This window comes from Galeopterus variegatus, unplaced genomic scaffold (assembly GCF_000696425.1).
Source record: "Galeopterus variegatus unplaced genomic scaffold, G_variegatus-3.0.2 Scaffold2601, whole genome shotgun sequence".
NCBI classification, from domain to species: Eukaryota; Metazoa; Chordata; class Mammalia; order Dermoptera; family Cynocephalidae; genus Galeopterus; species Galeopterus variegatus.
The window spans coordinates 554-20,598 of NW_007728712.1; the positions used below are offsets into that span (position 1 = coordinate 554).

General features: G+C 50.8%; 1 protein-coding gene across 1 annotated transcript in view; it reads left to right on the top strand.

Annotated features, from left to right (window-relative positions):
* Positions 1–237: 237 nt before the first annotated feature.
* The window catches only part of SLCO2B1 (solute carrier organic anion transporter family, member 2B1), a 43,168-nt gene continuing 23,360 nt past the window's right edge, over positions 238–20,045 (top strand). The window contains exons 1-6 of the mRNA XM_008582395.1: positions 238–363; positions 1,387–1,524; positions 2,896–3,058; positions 6,123–6,356; positions 6,593–6,691; positions 9,015–9,205. Of these exons, the coding sequence (XP_008580617.1) occupies positions 256–363; positions 1,387–1,524; positions 2,896–3,058; positions 6,123–6,356; positions 6,593–6,691; positions 9,015–9,205 (933 nt within the window). The 5' untranslated portion in view covers positions 238–255. The remainder of the gene's footprint in view (positions 364–1,386; positions 1,525–2,895; positions 3,059–6,122; positions 6,357–6,592; positions 6,692–9,014; positions 9,206–20,045) is intronic.

Here is a 20,045-nt window from a genome sequence, read left to right on the forward strand (position 1 = left end):
GCTGACCCTCCAAGAACACCAACTGTTTCACAACTCTAGGCCCACGGGGGCTGAAAGACTGCACAGCTCATCCCTGCTGCTGAGGCCATTGCTTGCAGACTTTCAGACTCTCACCAACCACTAAGGTCCCTTCCCCTTGAAACACCTTGGTTCTGAGGTCTAGGGCTACCTGGGTCAGGACCTTCTCTGGGATTCCATCTCCACTCTCACCCCCTGGCTGTCTGTCCCTCAGGGCCAGCAGGTGAGGGGTCCCAGATGCTGGACAAGGACACCAAGACCATGATGGGCACAGAAGACACACCCAGAGGCAAAGCCAGCCCAGACCCTCAGGACTTGCGGCCAAGTGTGATGCACAGCATCAAGGTACCTCTTGGGCCTGGCAGGGGCAGGGGCCTCCAAGCCCAGCAGAGCAGGCTCTGCCACCCAGTGGCTGTGTAATGCCAAGCAAGTCGCTGTCTTTTTCTGAGCCTCACTTTCCTCATTTGCAGAATGGGTGGTTGTGAGTATCCAAGGGATGATCCACGAAAGCACTTAGCTTGGTTTCGGGCACATGGAAGGTGCCCAGTACATGTTTTCTCCTTCCACTGCTCGCTGGGCAGTGGGGGACAAGGTCACTTGCCTCTAGTTTTCCTAGAGAAATAGAGATGTGGCCCTGGGATTCTGAACCTGTATGAATGCCAGAGAGTTCTGGCTCCACCAAGGGCAGCTGAAACATCCAACATCCACTGCCACCTACTGGGTGCCAGGCCCTGGGCCGGGTGCCCCATTCACATGGGATCTTATTCAGTCCTCGCATAGCCCTGGGAGGCAGGATCGTTGTCTTCATTGCATAGATGAGGAAACTGAGACACAGAAGAACAGAATGAATGTAGTAAGTGCTGGCATTAACACTGTTTTTAATTCTTTGAGGCAAGTTTTTCTTCTCTTAGAAACTCTGCCCGTGTTTTAAGAGAAAGACTACAGGCAGGCTGGGATGTTTGAGGTGGGGTGGGGCTGGGCAGTTTACGAATTTGTGTGTGCAGGTGGTCTCACAGAGCAGCTCTAGCACAGGTGGGGTGGGCTGGAGAAGGAGCTGGGTGAATCTGGGATAGCTTCCTGGAGGAAGAGGCAGGATGGTAGAACAGGGAGCCAGTCCAGCTCAGGGGGAACTCTGGGTCGGAGGCGGCTCCATGCAGACCCTACTCTCATTCACGGGGGTCTTTGGTAGCCTCCAGGCTCCCAGAGTGTACAGCTTTTCTAGTGTTAGATCAGTGTGAAAAAGCCATTGGCTACTCCAATAATTCTCTTTCTCTCTCTCTCTCTCTCTCCCTTTCCCCAACTTCTCTGTCCCCACTGCCTCCCTGTCCATTCGCCTGCTGCCTCCCATTGCTGTGGCTGCTCTGACAGCTCTTCGTCCTGTGCCACAGCCTGCTGCAGCTGGCACAGCTCATGATCTCCGGCTATCTCAAGAGCTCCATCTCCACAGTGGAGAAGCGCTTTGGCCTCTCCAGCCAGACCTCAGGGCTGCTGGCTGCCTTCAACGAGGTACTGGCCCTGGCCCAGCCCTGGGGGTGGAGGTGGAGGGAGACTTGTGCCCCACCTTCCACCATGCTCCTCCCTCACTACCCCATCACAGGGACTTCCCCTCCCAGTGCCCTCAGCAGCCCCCATCATAGCCCCCTTTCTAAAACCTCCTTGGCTTGCTTCTCCCCAAGTGTCCTGGCCCAGAAACTGACCAGCCCCAAGCTGAGGTGGAGGCCACCTCCTGCCTGTAGGCAGGGCGTTTGAAGCTGTCTGGGGACATGGGATGATTTAGAGCTAGCCGGGATCCCTATATCCACTCGTTCTCCCTTTGGTTCCTTCACCTTTTCAGGCACCTAGCCTTTGCCTGTCCCGGGAAGGAATCAACAGTAGCAAGAGAGGCTTAAATTACATCCAGGGAAGAACTTTCGGACTTAGGCTTGGGGGAGGGAGTGATACTGTGGCACAGAGAGTCGGTCCTCAGAATTGCCCAGGGATCCATGGGCTTCTGGGGCCCACAGCCAAGCAGGGAGGAGTGTGGATGAGCCTCTTTGGGTGGATCTGAGTCCAGCTGTGTCCCCACCCTCCCCCACCAGATGATTTCACCCTCGGAGAAGGAGCTCTTTCCGCCCCTGGCCTATTTCTGTGAAATTCTCTGCCCTTGGGTAATGCATCACGACCCAAGGCCTGCCCGCTGAACAGTGTCCCGGATGCTCCCCAGCATCCCATCCCCAGATCTCAGAGGTGGGTAGGGAAAGTCCTTACCTTGCTCTGGACCTTGGGCAAGTCACTGCCTGTCTCTGGACCTCAGTGTCCCAGCCATGAAATGGAGAGTGGCTGTCCCTCCCGGAGTCAGTCCCCCCACCAGTCGTCTGCTGATATTGCCCACTCCCCAGTGAGGAGCCTGGGGCTCACCCACGGTCACAGCTGGAAAGCAGTGGAGCAGATGCATCCCACAACTGGGACGCAGAGACGGCCCCTACCGGCAAGCTCTCCAGTCCCCTCCAGCAACCCCATCCCCAAATTCCAAGCCTTAATCCTGTGGCTTTAGACTTCGTTTCTATCATTCATGATGTCCCTGAAACTCAAAATCTCTTTCCATGACTGCCTGCCTCCTCCATGTTCTAACAAGGGATCTAAACCGTGTTCTGAAATGAAACTGAACTCTTAGCTTTGTGCACGCTGCTCTCATTTCTCTCCCCTAATGGGAGAGTGGGGCCTTTCCTGGGAGGACCCAGAATCTGCATTTATAAGAAGAACTCAGACGATTCTTATTCAGCCAGCCAGTCTGTTATGCAGATGGGAACACTGAGGTTGCCGATAGAGACAGGGAAGATGCAGGCCCCCAGCCTTGGGCTCTGCTCCACTTTAATGGGTCACCTTGTTTCTTCACAGGTGGGGAACACAGCCTTGATTGTGTTTGTGAGCTATTTTGGCAGCCGGGTACACCGGCCCCGACTGATCGGTTATGGGGCTGTCCTTGTGGCTCTGGCAGGCCTGCTCATGACCCTCCCACACTTCATCTCGGAGCCATACCGCTATGACCACACCCGCTCTGGTAAGAGCAGGAGGGGCTGGGCAGGAGATGGACAGGAGGAGCTGTGTTACTGTGCACTGAGGCCCACCCACAGGCCTTTATCTGGCAGGATGGGTCTCAGGACACCTGCTGCTCATTCCCACCCCCACCCCCACCCCCCACTGTCTCCTCCAGCCCAAGCCCAGATGGGTCTCTTGGCAGTCTGGGGGAGTGGGGTAGGGTGTAGTCCCAAGGCAGAGGGGTAAGGCCCTCTGGGCCTCTCTTGGTTAGGGCCTGCTTGTATGTCATTGTGGTTTTTTAAGATGGCTGTGAATTTACAACACAGCCTACTTTAGGGCCTGGCATGTAGTAGATCCTCAGGAAATGCTCATGGAATAATAACAGTATCATACACTATTTACTATGCACCTGACACTGTTCTAAGCACTTTATATGTAGTCATGCATTTAATCCTCACAAGAAGCCAAGATATTGATGAAAGCAAGAAAGAATGAGTGGGGCTGGCTGGTTAGCTTAGTTAGAGTGCAGTGTTGGTAACACCAAGGTCAAGTGTTTGGATCCCTGTACTGGCCAGCCACCAAAAGAAACAAAAACAAAAAACCAAGCAAACAAAAGAATGAATGAGTGAATGAACAAATAAAGAAATGAAAGAATTTTAGACAGAAAAATGAAACCCTGTTCAGCCCAGTGGGATTTTGTTGAGGTCCTACTCTGTAGATGGATGCCTGTCCCTTAGAGGATGATCCAAGCAGTGTGAGCACTCACTTTGTTTTCTTTCCTCTCCTATTCACCCATCCTCCCACTCATCCACTCATCCACCCATCCATCTATTCACCCATCTATCCATCCACCCATCCACCCATCTATACATCCATCCACCCATCCATCTATTCATCTACCCACCCATCCATTCATTCATCTATCCACCCATCCGTCTACCTTCCATCCAATGATTCACCCAACAAACCCTTAATGCTGCCTACTTTGTGCCTGATGCTCTTAGGAGATTCAGTCCTGTCTCTAGGGAGATCCCAGTCTAGGAGAGTAGACAGAGATGAACAAAAGACCCCCAGTGTGTCAGTTGCATGGGAAAGGAAGCACAGGAGCAAAAGGAGCCCAGGAGAGGAGCCCACACCCCAGACCAGCATGAGGAAGGCTTCCCAGGGGAGGAGGGCTGAAAACTCAGCATCTTCCCTACCTTGCTCTCCCATCTGCTCACACCTCTGGAGTGCCACTCTGTACCAAGACCAGGGTGTGGGAAGATGAAGTAGATGTGACCCAATGGAGTGCGGGGTTGGAGTGAGCATGGGCACCTCTGCTACAAGGTATAGAGCCTGGCGCCTATATGGAAGATGGCCAGAGGGAGCCATGAGAGGCCTGCACAGGGGAAAGACACCGACCTCTGGAGGCAGCTAGAGAAGGTGGCACTTGAGCTGCAGCTTAGAGAGAAGGTGGGCATGGCATGTGGGGCGGGGGGCGCAGGCAGGGCAGAGAAGTGAGGAAGTGCAGGGCGGTCATCTAGGCTTGAGTAGAAAGGCCTCAAGGGGACTGCTTGCAATGCCGAAAATAACACTTCCTCACATTTTCCTTTGTCCAGAGTTTTCGCCTTAACAGAGAGAGCTTTTTCTGCGCAGGGTCACATACATTCTTCCTCATCACTGCCATAGGACACCCCTCTGCCACGGGCCCCCCATGAAGCCCTAGCAAAGCCCTTCTCGTAAGCCTCAGTCTTCACAGCAGCCAAAAGAGTAGGCAAGACTCGGTGGTCTCCAGCCCCAGCCTGCTCTGACTCTCCAGGCTACTTCATTCATTCACTCCTCGTCTGATAATCATGAAGTGCTATTACGTGCCAGGCCCTCCACGAGGCACTGGGGACACAGGAATGGAAAAGGCAGACTCAAACTCTACAACGGTCACTGTACCTAATGTCCAGGAGGCGTTGTGACAGCCCTGCAAAACAGGTGTTATCATTATTTCCTCCTAAGTAAGGAAACTGAGGCTCAGAGAAGGGAGGAGCTTTCCTGAGTCCCGCAGCCAGCAGAACTGACACAGCCAGGCAGCCTGTCCCTAGGGTCCCTGCTCTTAGCTACTGAATTGTTCTGCTTCTGAATCCCTTTTCTCTGGAGAACTTCCATTCTAGGAGATTTGTTTAAGAGGTGAGGAAACTGAGGCCCAGAGAGGGTAAGAGCCTCTGTCAAAGCAGCCTGGGTCGAAGACCTAAGTCTGGGTTCTTGACCTTGGTTCACACGGCTCTTTCCAGTTTAAGGGAGTGGCTCTCTGGGCTGGTGGACACAGCTCACAGTCCTGGCTCCCATAAAGGGATGGCCACAGACAGAAGACCACCTCTACACGCACACCTGGGACAATAATAGTGTGAGGGTTTCCACAAGCTTGCTCACCAAATATTGGTGAGCTACAGGGAGCAAACATCTGTTATTAAATTCAGACATTCTCTTTTCTTCACTCTGCACCTGCGTCCCAAGCTGACACTGAACCCTCCCCAAGTGAATGCCAACGGTGCCAGAGCTCTCCACTCTCCAGCCCAAGCTCCCTCCCCTGCCTGCCCCACCTCCAGCCCTGGCCTTGCCCTCACAGTTTGTGATCCAGCCATTCTGAACTTCTCATTCTATCGACACGGTGCCCTTTCAAGGCCTGGGGTTTTGCCAGTACTATGACCTCTCCCTGGAACCCCTCTTCCCTCCCTCTCTTTCTGGAAAATCTTTTTTGTTCTTCTGGACGTTGTTCAAACTCTTCCTCTTTTGACTGTCCCAAACCACTCAAAAACCACTGTTGCCATGGCACTTTCAAATGCCTCTGCTCAGAAAGGTGGCACAAGCAGTTCAAGAGCATGGACTCTGAGGCCAGACTGCTTGCGTTCCAGTCCTGGCTCTGCCCCCTTGCTAGTTGCTGTCAGAGCATCAGTTTTCTCATCTGTGAAGTGGGGGTAATGAGAGCACCCAGCCCCTAGGTTTGTTGTGAGGATCAAATGATTTATCTACACAGCACTTAGAACAGTACCTTGCATCCGGTAAGTGCTATGTAAGTCTTAGCTATTGTCATAATATTTTTTATCACCACCTCTCAGAGGATATGCCACAGGACTTCGAGGCTACCCTGTGCTTGCCCATGACCTCGGCCCCAGCCCTAGCCCCCTCCAACGGCAGCTGCTCGAGCTACACAGAGGCCCAGCATCTGACTGTGGTGGGGATAATGTTCCTGGCACAGACCCTGCTCGGCGTGGGCAGTGTGCCCATTCAGCCCTTCGGCATCTCCTATATCGATGACTTTGCTCACAACAGCAACTCGCCCCTCTATCTTGGTGAGGACCGGGCCCACCCCTCAGGTTCTGATGGTTAGACCAGGCTCAGGTAGGAGGAAGGGAAGCCCAGGGTGGGGCCTGGACGCTGAGTCCCTGATCTCTGCCCCCTCTGGCCAGTAAAGGTCTGGAGAAGCCCTGGGGAGATGAATTGCTCTTGCCCATCAGAGACTGGGATGGTACTGACCTGCCGAGGGAAGCCAGGGCCAGAGGATCCTCACCGAGGCTTTGTGTTGCAGGGATCCTGTTTGCAGTGACCACGGTGGGGCCAGGCATGGCCTATGGGCTGGGTGGTCTCATGCTGCGCCTTTATGTGGACATTGACCGGATGCCAGAAGGTAAGCCTCAGGAGCACACGTTTGTCCCCAGGGTTATGCAGGCACTAGCTAATTGACCACTGGTCTCATAAGAGACACTAAGTCCGGGGACCTAGGGTCAAATCTCAGCAGCACCACTGACTGTGGACAAGCCACTAAAGCTCTCTGAGCCTCAGCTTTCTCCCAATGCTGTAGTCAGAATCCAGTGAGATGATGGAGATAAACTGTAAAGTGCCGTCAGATGGGGAGTTGTGGCTGCTGTTACTAACACCATATGACTGCAAGTCTTCACCTTGCTCGGTGCCTCACCTTCCACAGGCCCTCAGGCTGGTGCTCACACATGCTATGGGGCGGACAGAAGAACATACTCTCTCAGCCTGCAGGGAGCCCCCGTCCTTAGGGGGAAACAAGACCTGGGTAAAACAGAGAGGATGATGGCACACTGGAGAGAACTTTTGGAGCAGGCCTCAGTGACTTGATGTGTTACCCTGGGCCTCTCTCAGATGGGACATTTATTGGGTGACCTCTAAGGACCCTCCTAGCTCTGGCCACCCCAGAGTCTGGGAAACTGCCTGGGCACCACTTAGGAAACAGTGATCTCTGATCCAGCCAGTGGTCAGAGTGGGCCAAGGAGCAGGGTCGAAGCTCAGTCTGAAGGTGGCCAGCAGGGAAGAACGTTGGGGTTCCAGAATTCTGAGGGTGGGAAGGGATTCCTGTTAGAATACATCACTTTGTCATCTCAGCTGCCTGCCTGTCACGCCAGGCAGCTCTGAACTCCCGGGTGTGCCTTCTGCCTCTCGCTACTCAGAAGTCCTGTCTGTCATGGGGAGATTTTCCAGCAGGTCCTGGAAGACTCAGATGACACATATGTGGCTGGATGGCCATGAAAATGCTGCTTTTTGTTTTCCAGCTTTTGTTCCCGGGTGCCTCTAGCCAGGACAGATCTGGGCAGCTCTGCACAACAGTCACTGGGACAGCCCTGCCCCACCTCCCTTCTCTCTAGATTACTGGGCTCAAGAGCCAAGCCTGGGCTCTGGGTGCATCTCCTTGCTCCCCTGAAGGAAATGTCCTGGGAGTCAGAGGCTCCCTAGGTTTCCCAGACACATCTCAGCTCAGGGAAAGGAGATGCATTTTCTGACCATGGATGTCATCCTGGCAGACTGGACATGCAGTCCAGAGGCAAGCAGAAGTGGCATTTCTACAGGCAGATGTGCCACCTCCCAGGTCCCTCTTTCTTTATGGGGGATTCTATAGGGTGGGCGGATCATGCCTGCTGTGGAGAAGCTGGGGAGGTGCACATGTGTGCTCTCACTGTCTGGCACGGAGGCAGGGGGACGATAAGTGAGGGGAATCAGCCTGGTCAGTGCAAAAGCCAAACCCACCCCCGGCTGGCTTTACAGATACATCTGCTGAGTGCCTACTGTGTACTCTGGCCCTGCCCAGGAGGAGCTCAGGATGGAGCATGTGGGGAACCAGCCCCATACGTGGAGTTGGTGTCATCACGCATTTGTATTTGTATGAAGTATTTGTGGGTGCTGTGGAGATTAGAGGAGGATGTACCCAACTCAGCCTTGGGATTAAGAAGTGTGATGGGAGATTCATACACTCTAACCAGGGGGACATCTGGGATGATCTAGTCCTAATTAAACCTGGTGGGGGATCAAAATCACTGGGGGAACTTGTTAAAGGTATAGATTCCTTAGTCCTTCCCACCCCACCCTGTGGTCATCCTAACTAGGTCTTCAGTAAGGCAGGTATTTTTGACAAGCACCCCTGGTGATATTAATCCTCATACAGGTCTGTGAACCACAGCAGTATCGTTAACCATTAATTTAATAATAATAATTATAATAATAATAGTGAGAAGAAGACGAAGGAGAAAGAGAAAAAAGGAGGAGGAGGAGGAGGAAGGGTAAACATCTGCACAGCACATACCCTCCTAAGTGCTTCACGTGTGTCAGTTTCTATATTCTCACAAAAACCCTACAATACACGAACTATTAATATACGTATTTCACACAGGAAGAAACTGAGGCACAAAGAGGTTAAGTAGCTTGCCCCAGGTTATAAACTAGTAATGGAATCCAGACCTAGCAGTCCATTTCCAAAGTCCATGACCTTGACCACTGCACTACATTGTGTCAGTAGTTGAAGAAACCAAGGCCCAGAAAGGGCAAGGGACTTGCCTACGGTCACACAGGGCAAAACTGGCAGAGCCAAGACCAGATGCAGATCTCCTGACTCCCACCCGGGCTGCCTCATGTCTCAGGGGCCAATCCCAGGGTGGTGGCCTACAAGTGACAGCCCACCCTGACCCTAACATCATCACGGTCTTCTCTTCCAGGTGGTATCAGTCTGACCTCTAAGGACCCCCGATGGGTGGGTGCCTGGTGGCTGGGCTTCCTCATCTCTGCTGGCGCGGTGGCTGTGGCTGCCACCCCCTACTTCTTCTTCCCCAGGGAGATGCCCAAGGAGAAGCATGAGCTCCACTTCCGGCGAAAGGTCTTGGCCGCTGCAGCCACACCTACCGTCGAGGTAAGCCCCTGCACGTGCTCTGCCCCAGTGCAGGCTCCAGCCCCTGCCTACTTGTCCCCCTTTGTGACATTAAAATTTCATTCCTCGTGTGCACTACACTTTACAGTTCACCAGGCTCATCCCTGTCTGGGCCCCACTGCATCCTCCCGAGAGCCCTGCACGGTGAATATCTCCTGCCCCTTCCACACTTGAGATCAAGGGCCAGAGGTGGATGGGACTTGCCCAAGATCACAGGGTCAGAAAGGGCAGTGCTGGGATGAGAACCCACGCCTGCCCTAGTCCTGCCCTTCACGGTGACCCCTATACTCCCACCTCTGTGCTTGTCACTTCAGTTATAAATTCTGAATGTTCCACAGGAATATTAAGAACTGGGACAGTGCAGAGGGCGGGTGGGAGAGTCTGGGAAGACTTCCCCAAAGAGGAGGGATTTGAGCTGGACTTGGGAGGATGTGAGGAAGCACAAGGGAGAGGGATGGGCATTCTAGGCATGGGCAAATAGCCTGGGCAATGAGTTTGGCTGTAGAAATGATGCTGGCCCTTTAAGAGACAGTGAAGGGGACAACAGGCCCCAGACTGGACACTAGAGATCGGTTCATGGTCTGACCCTAAAAGCGGGAACCGCCTACTGAGGACAAAGACTCATGGACAAGTAACAGCTGGTATGACGCTCAAGGGATGACTACCGAATCCTTCTGATCTGCCCTCGGGTGGGTGTGCCTCCCCTCAGAAGAGGATACAAGGCCCAGTTGGTGGAGGGATCTGTCCAAGGCCACCACGCTGGTAAGAGAGGGCAGGACCGTGTGAGCCACTGGGCAGGACAGAGGATTCTGGGCCAGGGGCTTCCACGTTTTCCAGGGACCCACAAAAACACGAGGCCTGAAAACCAATAAATTGGCTCCAAATTAAAAAGAAAATGACAAAATAGAACTTTTAAAGTTTAATCATGTATCATTAATGTCGACTTCATTAATTTTTCTTTAACACTCATACATATTTCATTACATTCTGAAATCTCTGTGTTAGATTTCCTTTTTTCCCAAGTATGGGAGGTGCCTATTGAGAAATCACAGACAATGAAAAATTAAGTTACTTGTTGCTAAATAATTCTAATTTCAAAGGGACAATTTATAAAAATCCTATCAAATGTTTTGCAGCAAAAATTCTATTTACCGTGGCAAGTTGGTGCATTTGAATTACTTGCTGTAATGTGGGATAGCGCCTCCTTCTTAGAGCAAGAGATTCTGGGCCTAGGAGAAAGGACTGAAAATGTCCCTGCCTAGGAAAGCTGGGATTTGAGCCCAAGTCCGTCTGACTCACAGACCCGGCTGCCCTACCGAACCTCACCACCCCATTCCCACCCCAGCCCCTACCCCTGGCCGGAGCAGAGGGCATGTACACGTGGGGACCAAAGCAAAATGACTGTTGGAACAGTCAAGACCAGTGNTGCAGGCTCCAGCCCCTGCCTACTTGTCCCCCTTTGTGACATTAAAATTTCATTCCTCGTGGGCACTACACTTTACAGTTCACCAGGCTCATCCCTGTCTGGGTCCCACTGCATCCTCCCGAGAGCCCTGCACAGTGAATATCTCCTGCCCCTTCCACACTTGAGATCAAGCGCCAGAGGTGGATGGGACTTGCCCAAGATCACAGGGTCAGAAAGGGCAGTGCTGGGATGAGAACCCACGCCTGCCCTAGTCCTGCCCTTCACGGTGACCCCTATGCTCCCACCTCTGTGCTTGTCACTTCAGTTATAAATACTGAATGTTCCACAGGAATATTAAGAACTGGGACAGTGCAGAGGGCGGGTGGGAGAGTCTGGGAAGACTTCCTCAAAGAGGAGGGATTTGAGCTGGACTTGGGAGGATGTGAGGAAGCACAAGGGAGAGGGATGGGCATTCTAGGCATGGGCAAATAGCCTGGGCAATGAGTTTGGCTGTAGAAATGATGCTGGCCCTTTAAGAGACAGTGAAGGGGACAACAGGCCCCAGACTGGACACTAGAGATCGGTTCATGGTCTGACCCTAAAAGCGGGAACCGCCTACTGAGGACAAAGACTCATGGACAAGTAACAGCTGGTATGACGCTCAAGGGATGACTACCGAATCCTTCTGATCTGCCCTCGGGTGGGTGTGCCTCCCCTCAGAAGAGGATACAAGGCCCAGTTGGTGGAGGGATCTGTCCAAGGCCACCACGCTGGTAAGAGAGGGCAGGACCGTGTGAGCCACTGGGCAGGACAGATGATTCTGGGCCAGGGGCTTCCACGTTTTCCAGGGACCCACAAAAACACGAGGCCTGAAAACCAATAAATTGGCTCCAAATTAAAAAGAAAATGACAAAATAGAACTTTTAAAGTTTAATCATGTATCATTAATGTCGACTTCATTAATTTTTCTTTAACACTCATACATATTTCATTACATTCTGAAATCTCTGTGTTAGATTTCCTTTTTTCCCAAGTATGGGAGGTGCCTGTTGAGAAATCACAGACAATGAAAAATTAAGTTACTTGTTGCTAAATAATTCTAATTTCAAAGGGACAATTTATAAAAATCCTATCAAATGTTTTGCAGCAAAAATTCTATTTACCGTGGCAAGTTGGTGCATTTGAATTACTTGCTGTAATGTGGGATAGCGCCTCCTTCTTAGAGCAAGAGATTCTGGGCCTAGGAGAAAGGACTGAAAATGTCCCTGCCTAGGAAAGCTGGGATTTGAGCCCAAGTCCGTCTGACTCACAGACCCGGCTGCCCTACCGAACCTCACCACCCCACTCCCACCCCAGCCCCTACCCCTGGCCGGAGCAGAGGACATGTACACGTGGGGACCAAAGCAAAATGACTGTTGGAACAGTCAAGACCAGTTGATTTGAGCCCAAGTCCGTCTGACTCACAGACCCGGCTGCCCTACCGAACCTCACCACCCCATTCCCACCCCAGCCCCTACCCCTGGCCGGAGCAGAGGGCATGTACACGTGGGGACCAAAGCAAAATGACTGTTGGAACAGTCAAGACCAGTGGGTAGCCCTGCATGGAGGGTAAGCAGGGGGGTCCATGGCTCCATCAGCAGGTACTGGGCAGATCAAGGATTGTGAAGGACAAGGACAGTGTGCAGAGAGAGGCTGAGGGCTGAGAGAACAACAAGGCAGCTCTGGCAATGGTCCAGGCAGGAAGTAGTGCATTGACAGCAAGGGGATGGGGTGAAAGCAGGAGCTGCTCAGGAGGGGACTGCACAGACTTGGGTACTGCTCTGCTACGGAACGTCCCAGAGACAGTGAAGGCTTGGGCAGATGCTGGGATTGGGTGCAGCTGGCTCAGAGGCAGGGGGAAGCAGGTGCTGGGGAGAAACCAGTTTCAGGGGAAGAAGACAGCTTGGAACCACAGATGGTCCTTCCCAGTTCTGCCTAACTCAGGCCAAAATTTGGATGAGGTGGAATTCCTGGAACTTGGGAAAGAGTTCTTGGAAATGGGGGTGATCGTAGAGGAGGGAAAGAACCTGCATTGCTGGCTACAAAAAAAATCTCTAAGTGGGGTCCTAAATTTGAACAGAGAAGGCCAATTGGGCCATGGGGTGGAATTAGGTAGAAGCAGCAAGGGTTAGGGGTGGGGGACTGTCTATGCTGTGCTTGCTCACATGTCAGCCGTGTGACCTTGAGCAGCAAGTCACTTCCCCATTCTTTGCTGCTGTGTAAGATGCTGAGGTTGGATTCCTGGAGTAATATTCTATGCGCCTCAAATTCTGAGAATGCACGATCCCTTGAGTCGAAGCTGCTGTGATTCAGAGATTCAGATTTTAAGAGCTGTGTCTCTGTGATGCCTGGAAACTCTGGCTCCCCGGCTGTGAACCTGTCTGGCTGTCTGGATTCATTCTGTCAGCACATTAGGGATGGGAAATGGAAAGGGAAGGGGGAGAGAGGTTCTTAAAAAAGAACCGAAGACTGAGAACATGATGATCTTCTTCCAGCAGCTCTCAGGCAATAAATATTGATGTGGGAGGAGCTGCTCCTCTGCCTCCTGAGGCTGCCCTAGCTGGGTCTGCTTGCAGTAATGCGGGCTGTTCTGGCCCACTAGGGCCACTGATGGGTAGGTTGATGGACCAGGAGGAAAGGCCCAACTGAGCAGAATTGGCTGCCAGCGAGTCCAGGTCCCCAGACACGGGATGTGTATCTTCTACAGGGAGAGGAAATGGGCAAGGGGAGAGAGTGAAAGGGGACCTATTTCTGAAACCCTGCCAAGCACTATGCCCCCAGGCTCAGGGCTCAGAGGTGCTCTAAGTACCTTCCTCCAAGTAAATGCAGTTTTGAAAGGTAGCCGGGAGATGGTGGTCCATAATCTAAGGATTATGTGACCCAGAGAAGGTCTCCAGCCTCAATCTCCCTATCTGTATAATGGGCAGCAGAGTGAACAAGTCTGCCAGCTCTGACAGGTCCAATGCTGTCTCCTCTAAATGGCTCCTGCCCCAGGGAGCTCTGGGGTAGTGAAGGAAGGCCAGGTGCACAGAGATAGGGGATGACAGGCCAAGTTTCTCCCCTGGCCATGACTATAGGGTTCTCCACCTGGGGGGTGAGGGTTTTCACAGTCCCCACAGAGAAGAGTATGAGCTGGGGGTGGGGGAGGCCATTCAGAGAATGGGAGGATCAGGAGCCCTGCTTCCTGCCTTGGGCTCTGTCTCTGTATCAGTGACCTCAGAGCTCAGATGGCTACCCAGATACCCTCCTAGGAGCGATTCAGGACAAGCCTCACTTCTCCAGGCCTCTGTCTCCCCATCTACAATCAGCCAGTTCCTGAGGTCCTATCAGGCCCTAGAACTGGCAGATGGCTCTGCAGGGTCTCTGGAATAAAGATGGGGTCTTAGGGGTTCCCTGGAAGACTCTCTGTCCTCATCTGTCCCTGTGGTGGTGGTGTCCCCATTTGGCCAGCAACCTTCCTGTGCCCTCCATGCCCCCTGGTCCTCTGAGAACCTGCCGTTGGGGCTGAGTCAGGGGCTAACAGGGGCCTGGCCAGCTGCTTCCTGGCAGACAGGCCTCTTCCATCAAAGGCCCCTGACCCTGCCCAGCCTCTGAGCACCACTGGGCTCTGTGACCTTCCATTGATTCATATTTACCAGGAATCTATGTGTCTGTTATTTCTGGGATATCTCTGAGAGTCTGGGATTCTAAAATTATATGGTTTTAAAGTTCTGTGTTTCTAATAGTCAAAGATTCTCAAGTTCTGTGTTCTATTATTCTAAGATTCTATTCCTCAAATGGTCTGTGACTCCCAAAATCCACATTTCTAAATGGCTTTGAGTCTACGTAATCCACTGTCTCTCAGTCATTAACTTCATTGAATTTCTTTGGAAGAATGGTCAGGGAACAGGGGCAGGTGGGAGTGGTCCATAAAAGTCAGGACTTAGGGCGATTGGGATCTGCCCAGCCAAGAGGCCCCTGCTCCCCTGGGACTTTGTGTTCCCATGGCAGCCTCTGCAAGTTCTGGGGTGGCGCAGGTCTTTCTTGTCCCCAGTGACTCTCCCTTGAAGGCATTTCCTCTAGACCCCTCCCAGCTAACCTGGGAGCCCTCTTGTGTCCTTCACCACTCTGGCAGTCCAGGGCTTGTGACTCTGCCCTCACCCCAACTTAACTTCCTAAAGTCAAAGGTCTAGAGTGATCATCCAGGTCAACTCCCATTCTATCTCACAGATGGAGGGACTGAGGCCCACAGAGGGTCAAGGACAGGTCCAGAACTTGGCCAACACCACCGGCCCCTGCACCTGCTGTACAAGGCCAGGTCTGGTCCCAAAGGATGGAGGAGAGGGTCCCTCAGCTTGGTGCACATACAGCTTCCTCAGTCATCAGAGCCGGAGATCCCCGCGGGGTGATCTGCTTGAATCGTTTTCAAACTGCACCCCACAGAACCCCAAGGGTACAACCGTAAGGAGAATGAAAAGGAGTGTCCCCAAGCAGGGCTAAGGTTCTTTCACCCCTCTACACATGCACACATACTTCAATCAGAGCAGTTCTACTTTTATGTGTTTTTATACCAGTCTTTAGAACGAGATTTCAATTGGGAAAAGGATTCCGCCGCTAAAAAACCCCAGCTGATCTAGTCAATACCCCCAGTTGACAGAGGAGGAGAATGAGGCAAAGGAAGAGAGATGAGAGGTAGCTGCTCTGGCCCAGGAGGCATCCTGGAGTGGCAAGGGGGGTGGGGAGCAGCCCTGGCAGGGGTCGGACGCTTGCTGTCTGTACCATGCTGGCTCTGTGAATCCTGGCTCTGCTACTTACTCATTCTGAAATCTGTAAAATGGGTATAACCATAACATCTGCGTCTTGGGAGTTTTGTAAGAATGAAATGAGACAAAGCAGCGAGGTGACTGATTCGATGATTGACATGTGGTCTCAGTAAACAGGAGAGCTTGTCCTCTGAGCATCTTTCTCTGATCATGCCAGCTCTTAAGGGGAAAAAAATAATAAGCTGCCCTTTTTTCTAATATTCTTCTTATGCCATTTTCTTTCTTTTAAAGATGTTCGACATTTTAAAATTTTTTCAATTTTTTTTCTTTCAATTTTTTTTTTTTTTTGCAGCTGGCCAGTATAGGTATCCAAACCCATGACCTTGGTGCTATAAGGCTGTGCTAGAACCAACTCAAATTAATTTTTTTAAGTGACAAGTAAAAATTGTATGTACTTATAGTGTGCAATATGATCTTTTGACATATGTAAACACTAGAGCTAAATCAAGCTATTTAACATACACATTACCTCACATCTAATCATTTTTGCGTGTGCCTGTGTGGTGAGAACATTTAAAATCTACTTTTAGCAATTTTCAAGAATACAATGTATTGTTAGTAACTGTAGTCACCATGTTGTAAATAGATCTCTTGAATTTACTCCTCCTGTCTGAATGAAATTTTGTGTCCTTTAGCAACATCACCCCAGTCCTCTTCCCACTCAGAGAATACAATGTATTGTTAGTAACTGTAGTCACCATGTTGTAAATAGATCTCTTGAATTTACACCTCCTGTCTGAATGAAATTTTGTGTCCTTTAGCAACATCACCCCAGTCCTCTTCCCACTCAGCCTCTGGTTACCAGCGCTACTGGTAACCACTCCAGTCTCTGCTTCTGAGTTTGCCTCTTAGATTCTACGTGTGAGCGGGATCATGCAGTATTTGTCTTTCTGTGCCTGGCTTATTTCACTTATAACGTCCTCCAGGCTCATCCCTGTTGTTGCAAATGACAGGATTCCCTTCTTATTTAAGGCTGACTAGTATTCCATTATGTATTACACCACATTTTCTTTATCCAGTCACCCAATGATGGACACTTAGGTAGATTGCATGTCTTGGCTATTGTGAACAGAGTTGCAATGAACAAGGGAGTGCAGATGTCCCTTCAGCATACTGATTTCATATCCTTTAGATATAAACCCAGTGGTGGGATTGCTGGATCATATGGTAGTCCTATTTTTAAATTTTTGAGGAAACCGCATACTGTTTTACATAATGGCTGTAACAGGATACAAGGGTTCCCTTTTCTCCATTTCCTCACCAGCACTGATCTTTCATCTTTTTGATAATAGCCGTTCTAACAGATGTGAGGTGATATGTGATTGTGTTCTTATATGCTTTTCTATGTCCTACTTCTACTACATTCCATAAACGGTTCAAGGCAGCTCGTACCAAACACAGGTACAGTACTAGTAAAATAGTAGGAATTAGGATAACATTTATTACTTACTCTGTAACATGCACTGTTCTAAGAACTTTGTGTGGATTATCTCATTTCATCCTCATTACCCATCTATGAAGTAGGCATAGTTATCACCCCCGTCTTACACCTGATGGACTTGAGTTACAAAGCGATTAAATAACCTGGTCACATGGCTAGTAAATGGTGGAGCTGGGATTCAAACCCAGGAAAACCCATTCCAGGTTCTGTGCTAAATCAATCAATCAATAAAGACTAAGAAGCAGGAAAAACATAAGAGCAAAAGGTTAACAGAATGAGAGGAAAACATAGACACATGGATTATGAAGATTAATTCAGTTGATGAAGTTGAGCCACTTATTGGTTCTCAGCTTTCTGGAAGCCAGAGGGAAAAGAGGCATGGCCACTTGCATGAATCTCATTACAAAAAAGCCAGAAGTGTGTTTTGTTCCCACAGAAGCTCAGATCTCCAGGCACTCAGCAAAAACACTATCTCCCACAAGGGAATAGGACGCTTAGCAGATAACCCCATCCCTGAGGCTGCTTCCCATGGCAATGCGTGATGAAGCTGAGGCCTGGCAGACAGTTCCATATCACCTGCCACACCAGTACCGGCTCCATGGGACTGGGGACCCTGCCCCAGGACAGAGCCTTCTAAGAACTCAGTTCCCTCCAAGGACAGCCCCTGGATCCCTGGAGGTGCAGCAGACAGGAGGGCCTTCTGGGGCTGAACCATACACAGCGTGTCCTGCAGGCTTGCAGCAGACGGCACAGCACTTTCCCAAGAGGGGAAGTCCTAACAGCTCCCTCAACCCGAGGCTGCTGACCTGGGCAAACCATAACCCACATGGGTCAAACTCCAAGCCTTGCTGTGAGCACAGGCACAGTGTTTCCTATTTCTGGAGGCTGCTATTAGTCAGCAGTCCTCAACACAGAATAAGGGCGAGAGGTGGAAACCTGTGGAGGACACAGGGAACAGGAGCTAGGGACAGTTAGGGCTCCCAATACCCACAGAATACAGCCCAAATCCCTTAGCCTGGCCCTCAAAACCACCCAGTCCTGATGCCAGCCCATCTCTGGTCTCCATCTCCTGCCACAGCGAGGCACTTGCCATAGTCATGTTGGTGTCACCACTGCATCTGCACACGATGGGCTCCTTCCCACCACCACGCTTCTGCTCGTGCTGTGCCTCTGCTTCAAATCGCACCTCCTTTTCTGTCTACCCATACCCCAAGTCTCACTTTCCCTGGATGCCTTCCTAACCCCCAGCCCTTGAAGGTCTGTCCCTCCTCTCCTGTCTCCAAACTCCATCCTCTTTTTCACAGCATGAGACAGGGTGAGCCAGGGATACGAGAGGACCTGGTTTGAGAGCCTGCTCTGCCATGAACTCCCTGGGTTCCACTTCCCCTTTTGGGGCCTCAGTTTTTCCTTCTGTAAAATAGGAGGAGTAATAATCCTTGCACCAGGCAGACTGTTGTGGGAATTAAATGACAAGGTGGATGAAGGTGCAATGTAGACCATAGGGTATGTACATATGGGAACAGATGATGTTGTGGTTGTACTCACTGTTTACCTATGGACAAGGAACCCCGGACAAGCAACTCACAAGATTCTGCTTGTCTCTGAAGGTTGAGCCTGCCCCTCCCTGATAAGAAACAATGGGATGTTATCAGTCTATCCTCAGCCCTCCTACTTGCTTCCTGGGGCAGCACCCCACTCCCAGCACCCTCTCCCTCAGCTATCCAGGACCCTGCCCCCACTGTGCTGTTCTTTCCAAACCACTCTCCCATAGCCTGGCTGGACTGAGAAAGGAGCAAGGAGAATTCACTAATACTCTTTAAGGCAGCATGCCCAAAGGAAATACTGTGTGAGCCACATATAGTATGTAATTCTAAATGCTCTACAGCCACATTCAAAAGAAAAGGAAATTAATTTGAATAATATATTTTATTTAACTCACTATATCTAAAACACTCTCGTTTTAGCATATAATAAATATTTTTAAAAATGAAATATTCTTTTTCCATTCTTTTATTTCCACACTAAATCTTCAAAACGCAACGTGTATTTTACACTTACAGCATATCTCAATTTGGACTAGCCATATTTCAACTGCTCAGGAGCCACATGTGGCTGGTGGCTGCTGCCTTAGTGTGGCTTTAAGGTGTAAATGAGGCTCTACGGTATCAATGAATAGTAGACCCAGGGAGTGCCACCCAAAGAAATGACTTAAATGGTGAGATTTCAGGTCCCCTCAAATCACACCACAAAGATGCCTCCTAATTCTGCCAATCCTGCACCAGGGCTGCTGGCGCACAGGGCTTAGTGGGTAAAGCATGAATTTTCTACTCAGGGAAACTGGAGCTCAGATCTTAGTTCTGCCACTTTCTAGCGTGATGTCTGAACGAGTTGCCTAATCTCAGAGCTTGTTTGCTCATGTGTGAAAGAGCCTACGACTCCTTCCTACGCAGATGGAGCGGGCTCATGCATACGTAGCCACCAACCCACATACTAGCAGGTCCTGGAGTCTCAGTTCTGCTAGCCCCAGGGGAGCTCTGTATGGGTCCTTTGCCTGTCTCGGAACCATGAGCAGTCCAAGAGCTCCCTCACAGCGTGAGCACACCTCCTGATATTCTCATTTTTCCTGCAAGAGCCTGGCATTAGCTGCACCCACCGCCAATTACAGCCATCTCTTTCTCTCCTTTTAATAGAGAATTTATCATATACCTACTATTTTGCTCCAGGCCTTGTGTTAGGCACCAGGGTTTCAACAGAGAACAAGATAAACATGATTCCTGCTCTTGCAGAGCTCAGAGTTCAACAGATGAGATAAACACTGAACGAGGTTGGGCTCAGACCTAGGTGTGTATAAAATAGATATTTCTTTATTTTCTCTAAAAAATCATCTTAATTTCTACTCTGAGTGCCCATCCTGCCAGATCATTAAGAAATACAACCTCAGCCTTTCCCAGGGATCTTCCACCAAAGTGCAGTAAAGGACCTGAGATCTTGCACTGTGCCCAGACACCAGGGAGGCCCCATCCCCACCCAGCAGGCACCAGCAACAACCCACTCTGGACACTATGGCGATGCCCTCCCACTATCCTGGCCTGTGTGGTTTCCCTTAGTGTGTTTGGAGCAGAGGAGTCTTGGTGG